The sequence below is a fragment of the Rhinolophus ferrumequinum genome, chromosome 3 (genome assembly GCF_004115265.2).
Source record: "Rhinolophus ferrumequinum isolate MPI-CBG mRhiFer1 chromosome 3, mRhiFer1_v1.p, whole genome shotgun sequence".
Lineage (NCBI taxonomy): Eukaryota > Metazoa > Chordata > Mammalia > Chiroptera > Rhinolophidae > Rhinolophus > Rhinolophus ferrumequinum.
In genome coordinates this window covers 69394698-69407034 of record NC_046286.1, presented here as the reverse complement: position 1 = coordinate 69407034, position 12337 = coordinate 69394698, and the positions used below count along the sequence as shown (strand labels likewise).

The following is a 12337-nucleotide window of genomic DNA, read 5'->3' as shown; positions in this document are numbered from 1 at the left end:
TAATAATGTTTCTCTAATCCATGCTCAAAAGCTATTGCTCTTGCCATGTAGGAAGAATAATTTCTTGGGTGATGAACAAGTATCTGCTTGAAGGACTTTATTGCAATTTGTGCTATGAGAAGTCTAAATAGCTAAGATGTTTAGTCGCATTAAATTAGAATGAAATATTAATGTGATGACTAAGCCATCAATAAAATTAGCTTAACCACAATTAATGAGCACAGCAGTGTGTTTCTTTATTTATCACCATCTTGGTTTCATTTGTTTACTTCTAATAAAGGTAGGGGAAGTTTTATCTGCCTGTGTATTCATTTTCATTTATTCTTCTCTGTCACAAATTTTGTCTGTGTCTACAATTCCCAAATGTGCTTCCTAAAAACCTCTTTTTTTATAATAGTGTAACAGGTATAGACAGTCACAGCCCATTTCCTTCTATGAAGTAATTGGGGTAGGGAAGCATTTCCTGTTACAGTAATTGGAAATTAATAATTCCAAAAACACTTCATTTTTGCTTTAAAATATACGGCGTATTTTATTTTCTCTCTCCACTTTAAAAGAATATCAACAGTCCTGGGGTAGAAATAAAAGGTGTTTTATAAATAATTTTTTGTAAACATTATCTTTTCTCCCAATGTACAAATCTTTATTATTTTTTTTTAATTTAAGTTTATTGGGGTAACAATTGTTAGTAAAGTTGCATAGATTTCAGGTGTACAATTCTGTAATACATCATCTATATATCACATTGTGTTTTGAATATATTTATTCATTGTATACTAATGTTCTTTTTTGTAGAATTATTGGTGCGGGGGGACTTAGTTCAGTGTTAACACATTGGGGAAGTGAATGACGTGGTCAATGACCTTTATCAAGTGCTAGTCACAGCACTGACCACAGGATAAACAAACTGTTGCAGAGTTTTTTCAGCAGATACTGCTATTCCCGTTTTATGGATAAGGATACTGAAATTCAGGAACACAGTAAGCAAATTATATGCAGAGTTCACAGATAGAAAACAAAAAAAGTTTATCAGAGCTGGAATTTGAAGCCAAGCAATCTGACTCGGGAACAGTTCTTCTTTCCCACTATTTTGTTACCCTCCAAAACTAAGAGAACGAAAGGAGGGGTAAATACCACCAGCCTGATTTCACAAACAAGGATGTTCGGTTCCTCCTCAATGGTAGGGCCTGTGCTTTGCGTGGTTTCTCCATTTGTGAAAAGGGAAATGCACTAAATCAACTGTTACCATTACACTATTTTTGAGAAGGGGATAGCTTTGGGGGTATGAGGACTACGAGTGTTTTGTCTTGGAACCAAGCAAAACTCACTGGGCTGGCCCAAGAACATGAATTCTAACTAATCTCACTAGTAAGGCATAGACTAGAGGAAAAATACAGAAAGCAATAACATAAAATTTCAGGTTGAATTGGATTTGTAACACCAAATTCAAATTGTGAGAGATGTTTTATCCTTTAAAAAAAAATGTTGGGGGGTTGTTGATAGTATAAATTTGAGAAGAGATTGCGAATATTGAAAGTAAGTATTATTTTCAGGCAATTGAGACTCACTTGATCCGCAAGTCTAGTAGCGGGCTGACTTACATCGCCGAGTGGAAAGGGGGCCTCCTGGAACACAAGATGGGCCACCTGACCTGCTTTGCTGGAGGCATGTTTGCTCTGGGGGCAGACGACGCTCCGGCAGGCCTGACCCAGCACTACCTTCAACTTGGGGCTGAGATTGCCCGTACCTGTCATGAGTCTTATAATCGCACATGTGAGTTCATGTTATTCTTCCTTGATAATCTATTCCTACATGCTTTCATTTCATTCAGTAAGGAACTTTTTTGTTGCTACCTTCAGAAGAATATCCGCTGTGCCTGATGAAACTTAATGACCATATTAATCATATCTTAAAGGAATTTATATTTTTAGTTTAAGAGTTACTGCTTTTGTACATAAAAAAGGATTTACTGTTAGTTTGCCAAGACATAAAAATCTAGGCCATAAAGGATTACGCCAGTCTAATATAGTGACCCGGCTTTAAGTAAAAGAACATTGGGTAACAGTGCAAGACAAACTTGGTACTTTTTTGTAAACTATTATTAATCTTCCCAGTGTCTCCATGAAATAGGTTATGAGTCTGGCTCCCTTCTTATAAAATAGAAGTTTGAAGCAATAAGATTAAATAACCTTTTATGACGTAATGACTTAAAATTCTCAACCACTGATTTTCTAGCTAGCTAATAAGGTATTTTTGTGGGGCCTTGTACCTAGGTGGTGGGTGCTTAATAAATGGTGATTAAATGGAAGAAAAGAAAGAATCATCACTGTTTTCTAAACTGGATTCTCTTAAATTTTGAAAGTATATTGAATATTATTTACTATGTGATATTTATAACTGTTCCTTTAAATGATTTGGCATCTTTCTTGAATGTTGTCAAGTACTTTCTAATTCCATTTAAGTTATAGATACTAACCATTGTCCAGGACAATAACCTGTGTCACCCATTACATACGCTTTAGTTGTGAAACTGGGACCAGAAGCTTTTAGATTCGATGGCGGTGTTGAAGCCATTGCGACGAGGCAAAATGAAAAATACTACATCCTACGGCCAGAGGTTGTTGAGACTTACATGTACATGTGGCGACTGACTCACGATCCAAAGTACAGGAAATGGGCCTGGGAAGCCGTAGAGGTGAGGTTTTAATTTGCCTTTGTTTCTTGTAGATAAATGTCTCAGGAATGAATGTTCATTGGTACCTCTAAATCTAGCATGTCAACTTTTCCATGATTTTTTAAAGCTGTGACCAGACTTTTTTCCATTCAAGACTGAGTGTTTTCAATTAAGTCATCCTATATCTCTGGCTTCAGCTTTGTTTAACGTAATTAGATATATATATATATATATATATATATATATATATATATATATATATACCTACTTTGATATCAAAGGATATAGCTAGAAATGCATATTATAAAATTAAGTTTCCATGATGATAGAAGTGATGACCACTTAATTCCACAAAGGGTTACGGGCAACTTGGGGGTAGTCACCCCTGCCTGTTGTCTGTTTCAAAAAACCACTAGGCTTTTTGTTTTGTTCTGTTTTTTTCTATCAGTCTTTGGGCATTGAAATGGTAATACAATGCTCTTACTTAGAGTAAATTCGCTACATAGATCTAAGTTTTAGAAAGAACCTATAGATGAACTACTTTGTGCAACAATATTCCTCCAATAATCGCACATTGCTCTGAATATCTGTAAGCTTTCCATTTGGCTAGTGTGCTGTTTTAATTATCTTTGTCACCTCTTGGGTCTCTTCCTGCTGAATATGGTGTATCATCTTCCTAAACTAATGTATTGTGTGCTGGATGCCAGCAGAGGCACCCTCCAGGATATGCATCAAACAATGTCTAATTTTAAGAGCTATTATTCTGAAAGGAGTGGGAGGGAATTCAGGGCATAAGAACAAGCAACCACTTTAATTACACTCTCTTCTTCTCTAGCCCTCTTTGTTAGAAAGTTAGCTGTCTTTAAAAGCCATCCATTATGAATAACTTCTCTCAGAAAAATCTAAGATGAATATTGCCTTTGTGTAAAATTTAATATCTTAGGAAGCCGTTGATGAATCTTGCTTATTACCCTCTTCATTTAGTGTGTGTCTTATCACTAGTCATTAGTCATTTTAAGTAATAACAATTCTTTAGGCATCTTTTTTTTTTTTTGCAAACTTTTCTATTTATGTTTAGTCAGTGGTAATTCCAATTTCTGTAAATTTATGTTTTGTTCTCTGACAAAATGTATTAAAATTATAGTTTATCTAAGCTTTGGTGATAGGGAATTATTTTGGTCTGCAGTAGGCCAACAAAGGAATTAATACCAAATATCAGTTTAAATATAAAATATCAGGAATAGCATATTTCATCAAATGTAAAGCACCATAATTAATTTTAAAAACACCATTATTTTATATACCACTAAGAAAGTGCACTACTGATTAAATCATGACATGCCAATTTTAAAGATGTTAAAATGTGAAAAATGTATGCGAGAACTGATCAAAAAAGGAACGTAAGTAAATCCCTATTGCCATATGGGCAGGAAGCTTTGATTTGCTTGATTCTTCAGAGGAGTTTGTTTGTTTATGGGGTAATAAGGTTGGTTTTATGTGTTAGGAATTTTATCTATTGCCAACTTTTAGTGTAGAATATGATGTGAAATTGTTTCCTTGTATCATAACACAGGGATCCCGTTTTTGACATTAGTAACTTCTGCCACAACTTGAGACGTAGTGGGGAACGAGGAGTACTGGGGGCTCCTGCCTTTTTTAAAGCACAAAGATCATAGGCTTAGCCAGTGTGGCAGCACTCTTTTCCCCTGTGTTACGTCCCCTTGGCCCCTATGCTTGTGTGTCAGCTGCAGATGAAGTGGGCAGTGCCCTCAAATGCTGGCATTATTGTTCAAGTGCCTATGTTTCTCAGCTGTTCTGACTCACAGCTCCTTCCCAGGCAGCTGGCTGTGGTCTGGGAAGTGTGGGAGAGTTAACAGTCCCAGGGGCCTCAGCCACTGAGGTTTTGGAGTTGATGGATGACTGTCCCATTCTTCCTTCTTTGTTTTTTGTTTTGGTTTTGTTTGTTTGTTAGTCTGTCTGTCTGTTGTCTGTTTGTTTTCGTGTGCAGAGATTCTGACTGTACTTGAAGATTCACACCGGGGTCTAGGTTCAAAGGGCATTGAATACCAAGCCAAGGAGTCTGGACTGGATTCTGTGGTTGATAGGGAATGCTGTGGACTGCTCTAAGAGGCCAGTTGGACCATTCACAATCGAGACACAGGGAACCCTGTTAGGAAGTTACTGTAGCATGTAGCTGTGGGGGAGTGGAAGCCTGAACCAAAGAAAGGGGGGTGTAGTGCCTCCTCCATCAACGTGGGGTCCATGGACCACTAACTTCAGCATCACTTGGTAGAAATGCAGAATGTGAGGACCCACCCGAAACCTACTGAAACAGAATCTGCATTTTACCAAAATCCTCAAGCGATTCATGCACATTGAAGTGTGAGGAGCTCTGGTTTGGGGGACACCAGCTGATGGTCTACCCTAAATGCATTCCCCTCTTCCCCTGGTATTTTCAGGCATTCACTTCTCCTTCATGCAGCCCACGTGACTCAGAGTACACTGATCCCACCCCCAGCTGCAGAGTTAGTCTGGGTCTATCCCAGTGGTCCTCTAAGTGTGTGATTCCCAGGCTAACAACATGAGCACCGTTTGGTAATTTGTTAGAAATGCACAACAGAAATGTAAATTCTTCCTTCTTTAAAGAACAATTCTGAGATACATTCTATACAGTTCCTCAGAGGATTTCCAGGGGGAGTGAGCCCTCACCGCACACACCTGTAACCTGCTCAACATATTTCACAGCTCCTCTCTCTTCTCTGTTTCACTCTCCGCACTCACTTCCTGATATCACCTCCCAAAAAAGTTCCTGCATCCAACCCTTATCTCATGCTCCATTTTCAAAGGAATGCAAACTAAAACTTAGAGGATCTTAAAAATCCAGCCTCCCACTGAAAGAAAAGACTCTTCTCCATATCTTTGCCAGATGGCTACTCCCCGTCAATTCAAGGACTTTGTAGCAAAAGGGGATACACTCCTAATAAAGTAATGCATTCCATTTTTAATGGCTGAAAGTGTTAGAAAGGTGCTTCTTTTATAACCAGAATTTACAGTGTTCTGTGCTCTGGGGTACTGGAAAAAAAAACCCTCTCTCTTCTACATTTCATCTCCTCAGTTTTCTGAAGACAGCATATTCTGCCAACTGTTCCTTCCCTCATTTGTTCTTTTCTTCCACCTTCTCCTCATGGCATGGTTTCCAGCTGTGTCTTTCAGGCTTGAATATGTGACTCAAGAACCTCTCTTCTGAGTGCTATTTCCCACAGACTGTGGTCTTACACTTTTAGTAGATTTATAAAAGCCCTACTTACACTGAACTTATGGTCAGTGATGTTAGCTACTACATTAGCTACTGTCGAAATAGCTCTTTTGTTCTGTGCTTGCATTCACACGTAATTACAGTTTGTAAAGTACTAGTCAGCCATCTTCCTATTTTTTAACAAGTACTCCCTTCCCAGCCTTCTTTCACTAATGCACTTGATAAACCTGCTTTCCACGTCTTAACTACATTTCTGAATAACAATGTCAAACAAGACAAGAAGGTATATAATCCAGCCTACAGCACTAGAGGCTTCCTCCACAGGTGACCAGTAATCCATCAATCACACGTGTCCAAGCACTTGGGAATTTACCCAACAGAAAAAAAAAAATCTACCTGAATAGTTCTTTTGCTTTTTCTCTATAATATCATGAAGGACTTTATTAAATTCCTCCCAGTTTAACATGTGTAATTAATATTCTGCTAAAGCTCATATTATGTTATACATATACATTCATATATATGTAAGTAAATATGGGTTGTATAATGTCTATAAAGGTATGTATGTATAGATTTATATGGTGTCTCCACTGGGCCACAGTGGCAGATAAGCCTTATATAGGAATATTCTTTTGTTTTTTTGCACAGATTTTTCTCTAGTCCCCTAAATCTAAGCCTATCCATGTGGACATTCTGGCTCTCAGAGAGGACTTGTCTTCCCAGCTCCTACTTCTACCTCGCCAGGCTTGACCCGTTTCAGACTCTGATATGACCCTTTTGCCTGGTTCCTTCCACCTTTGAGGCCAGACCAAACTCAACCAGTTAACCTTATTGTTAGCATTGTTCCCTGAGATCTACTTTTGGAAATCTCCATGGGTCAGCTCCTTGTCTAACCTGGTAGATAAGAGAATGCATTTCTATTCTCACAATGATGGTTTCTGACTTAGGATTTAAGTCACGCTGCTTCTATTCTTTCCCCCCTCAAAAAGTACAGTCACTTGGAGTCAGGTTTGTCTTTCCTCCTTTGTGTAGAGCTCCAGTCACTGTAAACATCCTCCTATTCTTTTCTCTGCTATTAGCACATTCCAGTCACATTGGGTCACTATTAATGTAAGCATTTACTAAAGTCGAGGTTGTCCCTATGCCTACAGGCTGAGTTCCAAGAATAGGCTGTAGTGAAATGACGTTCTGACCAGACTATGCTACATAGATAGATCCTTCCACTGTTGAGATTCTGTAAAACTAAGGCCTGTAATGGGGGCCCAGGAGAGCTGCTTGGCCCCAGCTTTGCATTCCTAACATCTTAAAGTTTAGACTTGACGTGAAGATTTTTTATTTTTTTTAAAGTTTAAAATGCCTCTTTGGCATTTTTCCTTTTTTTTTTTCCCCAACCAAAAGCCTTAAAAAGTAAAAGTAGCTAGGCCTCTCTGAACCTCTGACAGGCCTCTGTCACTATGTTAAGTATGTCTTCATCTTGTTTTATTCTCACAACACCCGCCATGTTGAGCAGAAGGACACTGCCGGTTCAGGAGCCCTGCGGCCACAGTTAGCAAGTCCCGAGCTGGCATTCAGCCCCCTCCTCTAAAACTTCAGACTGTATTCTGAACTGCTGTGGCTCTCCCCAGTAGGACTGTAGGGAAAAAGAACGAGTGAGGTGCAATGAAAACAGGAAAAACGATTGGGCATTGTCAGCTCCTCACAACAATTCTTTCTCTATAACGAAAGAAGGAGCTTAAAGACATCTCTATGGGAGGGACCTGTCCTTACATTATCACCGAAGAACTTCTAGAGAAAAACCAAGAAAAGTTTTGTGGTTAAAATCTTTTTTAGGAAATGTCTGGAACTAGAATTTCATTATGTTCATAACAATAAACTTGCCCATTTTTTCTAAATCCTGATTTTTCCTGTTTTTAAAAATAGTTTTTAGCCTATTCCAATGTATCTGGTATATGACTTTTTCATCAAAAAGAACTTTGATCGAAAGGGAAGGAAGGAAAAACAAATAATTGGACCTGAAAATTCCTTTCGCAAGGCTTTCCCCCATTCTGCTCATTGTCTGCAACTAAGAATATAATCAAAGCTTTTTTTTCTTTTAAGTTGATCTTATTTTCCCGGGGGCTTTTAAAAAGTACCAAATCATGAGACATTTTCTTTATACATGTAGCCTGCCAGTTAGATTTTCTTTAACTTGGTAATTAAATGCTTCTCCTCCTGGCCCCGTGCTCCGTGCCTTCTGCCCTCCAGCCCGAGTGTGGAAAAATCAATTTCCTCATTATCAGTATCTGCAGATAGAAGATGAGCTCTCAGCGCCTTGTCCCTGCTCACGGGATTTGCCTTCTCTCTCCTCTTTTCTGGGCTCTGCATTCTTAGAGCCATGTTTTCCTCTAAAACCTTTTTTTAGCCAATAAAGATTTTTCTCAACTAATGTGACAAGGTTGATGCTCTCCATCTTTTTGGTAGTTGGGCTAACTGGGAGAAAAAGGTATAACTATGAATGTAAAAAAGAGTGACAGGGTTATGATTCATAAGAGACACCTGAAAAATAAATTTAAGATTACATGAGAACCTAAGAATGACTTTATCTTGTTAATGTTTTCTATATTTTCTTAATTTTATTATAAATATTAGAGTTTTAGTCTTAAAGTTGATTTGTTTCTTTTCTTTTTTTTTTTTTTTTTTTTTTTTTTTGGCCCATATGCTACAAATTAGAACCAGGTTTCAGATGGCAATTTTTATGAGACCATATAATTAATAGGATTAATACAATCTGGTGGGTTGAAAATAACTTTCCTAGAGATGAATAGCCAAGCAGCCAGTGTAATTTCAAAATACAAAGAGCGATGAACTTAGTGTCAGCTGACAAAGTGGAAGGCAAGTCATTTTAGGTTGTTACTGAATTTTTCATTCCCACGCTGCCCAACCCATCTCTTTTCTGAATACTCATAATAGTCAGACAGCTACAGGAATGTACAATCCTCTCTCTAGATAGTTACCAGTGGATTCATCCCATCTTCTTCCAGCCCAGACTAAAGAAAAGAAATATATATTTTAGAAATAGATATAAGCCACATTTTTCTCAATGCTTTCCATTTTCCATTCCTTGATCTCTGTCACCAGTATCATTAATTAGTATTCCACAATCAATTTTTAAGAAATAAGATGTTCTGATTATGGTAGCAGCAGTTTTGAGTCCAGTACACTTTCTCAACCAGTGGTTTATAATTCCATTTGATATGAGTAATCATTCTAGACCAAAGGTCAGCAAATGTTTTCTATAAGGGCTAGAGAGAATTAGGTTTAGGGGACCATACACAACTATTCAACTGCCATGTAGAGAACAAACAGCTGCAGACGACATGTAAACAAATGAGCCTGGCCATGGTTCAATAACACTTTATTTACCAAAACAGACAGCAGACTGGATTTAACCTGTGGTCCATAGTTTGACGAACCCTGATCTAGATTATAGGAGGAAATAGTGAAAATCACTGAAAAATTATTCCAAAAGTAAATGTAGAAGTGTTTCCAGTTAGGTGATAAGATATATTGTCCATATATATGTCCTTTAACTTTTCATTCTTTATTTGCATTTACATTTAATAACTTTTTTAAATTTTCACCCAGAACCGTTAAAATCTATCATTCCACTTGAATCCTTATTCTATTTGAATTTGACAATCTAATAACAAAAATTAGTGACAATCAATTGACTGAAATATGACCACTTTTTTCCCTCTTTATAACTTAGGCTCTGGAAAATCACTGCAGAGTGAATGGCGGCTATTCAGGCCTAAGGGATGTTTACCTCAAACATGACAGTTACGATGATGTGCAGCAAAGTTTCTTCCTGGCAGAGACACTAAAGTAAGTAAAAATTATTCTAAAAGTATGTGGCCGAGGTACCTGGACAGACTTTCTTTGTACATGTCTTTATCATGAACACGTTCAAATACCATCAAATATGACTGCCTCGGAATGCCGTTCTACATGCCTGGCAGGAATTGCAGGTGTGTTTTCAGTCATTGTATTAAGTTTGATGACTTGGGACTGCTCTGACGATTCTCATACACTAGAACCAAAGCACAGAGTAACTTCTCACTCTGCACTAATGAGTATATTCCTTCAGGGTTTTGCTATACTTGACTATTGTCCATGGCTCTCCCTCAGCTGAATGGAGACATTCATGTGGATTTTGCTGTGCCTTTGTGGTTTCACTGCCTCATATACTCATGTTTCTCTCTCCAGATATTTGTACTTGATATTTTCTGATGATGATCTACTTCCACTGGAACACTGGATCTTCAATACTGAGGCACATCTTCTCCCTGTACTCTATCCAAATAAAAAGGAAGTTGAAGTCAATGAAAAATAAAAAGACATTTTATATTTTACTCTGCTCCATTCCCTTCACTGCACACCTTAATAATTCCTTTTCTGGTGTTCAGGCACATGATGAATTTTTATTACTAGCTCTGTGATTATTCTAAGTTCTAAAATTGTTTTGCAGTCTTTTATGTTTATCATCATAGGCTTAGATGGGCCTAAATTCCTTTTCATATCCTTTATTATTCGGTCAGTAGATCACAGGTTTTTTATTTTAAGTAACCTTTTATATCTGGAGTTCAGGAAGGTATAGTATCATTTTTATTAAACTGAATACAGTGGTATACCAATGACCTCTTAATTATAATTTTGATTTGACTGCAAAACTTTTTCCTCCTCTATGAGGAGATGGTGTCTGCTTTAAGCTGTAATGTTTTGCCATGTTGCAAAAAGCCATAATAATAAATTAAATATTAAAAAAGCTTTTTCCTTTTCAATTTCAATGTTAATATGGTTTGTCTATCCACCAGAGACAGATCTTATAACTGTGACAGCCTCGTTATGCGGGTCTATCATTATTTGATAGAATGTCTTCTAAAATCCTTCACTCACATTTTAATTCAACTTAGAATGTCATCCCAAAAGGATCATCTCATATTGACCTCATTTCGTTGGAACCATAGTATATTTTTTTTGGTTAATTATATTAGCGTTTCCTAATTTGTGAATTAGTTCTCAAATTTTACTTCAAATGCCCTGTGTCGTTTCTGGATCATGTACTGGTTAATTTCTTTCTTTATCCACCACACAAGACAGTGAGCTTTCAAGTTTTGCAGATCTCTGCTATTATTGAATTATATTTTTTTAAGGGAAATAGTATCACTTTTAGTGTGTCAGCTTTCGCTTTTTACTAAATACATGAAGAACTGGGTCTCTAAAGAAAGGGTGAGTATTTCATTTGGCTTTTAGTTTGCATTTCATCTTTAACTTTTTTTTCTTGAGAAAAAGGAAGCATTACCTATGGTTCAGATTTTTCAGATTTGAAAAGGGCCCTTTCTCGAATGTAGTTAAGTTATTTCATATCAGTTTATTAAAGCAGGATTTAACTCTGAAAGAAGCTTTGCCAATGATTCTATTCATGGTCTATTGAGGAAAATCTAATAAACTTTTAGGCCAAATAAAAATATAGTATATTTTATCTGATTAGATTCAACATAGTGACCCCAGTTTAGAACCAATATACGAGATTGGACGCTCCCAATCCCCTACAATCCTGCAGCAGATCAAAATAGTTATATGATTGTTTAGAGTGTTGTTTTGAGATATTAATGGTTTTCCCAAGAATAGATTTGGTGACAGCTTGTGTTTTCTTAGCATATTGGTTCATATTTTATGTATATTCCCATGAAAAGGCTAATACGATGATGTATATTCTGAGGTACAAAGAGTATAATTTTCAACCTAGCAGTGGTCAAATAGATCAGTGCAATCCCATGGATTAAGCTGAAGCATATGCAATGGCTGCATTGTAGTTTTAAATCTATCCAATATTAGCAATTTCTTATGGTTCAGTCTAATATTTTTTAATACAGTTATTTTCTTGGATCTCAGTCAACTTCATTATTTTACCTATTTCAGTTTTTGAAAGTGTTTCAAAGGATTTCATTTGTCTGAAAGGACCACCTTGTGTGACCTGCTCTTTTTTTCAATATTGTATACTGGTATATGTCAAAGAATAAATTAATAAAATTAGTAAATGAAAAAGAGCCTTTGGTACATCATTGTTGCCAAGTTAATGTGTTTTGAGACCCAGAATAATCTTCCACTCGTATCTTCAGCTCGCCTTATGAAATGAACAGATAGTCAGAGTCCTTTTTCCCAGGACTTAAAGGCAAAATATAAAAGATTGTTGTCAAAGCTGGGCCATATGTATTTAGATTATAATTTTCATATGAATGTCCTTTAAGTTAATTTTCTTTGCTTTCAATTTGATTTGAAAGAGCACAAAGCTGATACATATTTCTGCAGCAGATAGGATTTTTTAATATCAGGTTTATGTACATACTGCACTATAATGTACTTTT

General features: G+C 36.8%; 1 protein-coding gene across 1 annotated transcript in view; it reads left to right on the top strand.

The window, feature by feature from the left end:
* MAN1A1 (mannosidase alpha class 1A member 1) overlaps nucleotides 1-12017 on the top strand; it is a 156355-nt gene extending 144338 nt beyond the window's left edge. Inside the window, exons 9-12 of the mRNA XM_033100521.1 lie at nucleotides 1554-1773; nucleotides 2523-2695; nucleotides 9679-9794; nucleotides 10176-12017. Coding sequence (XP_032956412.1) covers nucleotides 1554-1773; nucleotides 2523-2695; nucleotides 9679-9794; nucleotides 10176-10302 — 636 coding nt within the window. The 3' untranslated portion in view covers nucleotides 10303-12017. The remainder of the gene's footprint in view (nucleotides 1-1553; nucleotides 1774-2522; nucleotides 2696-9678; nucleotides 9795-10175) is intronic.
* The last annotated feature ends 320 nt before the right edge of the window (nucleotides 12018-12337 follow it).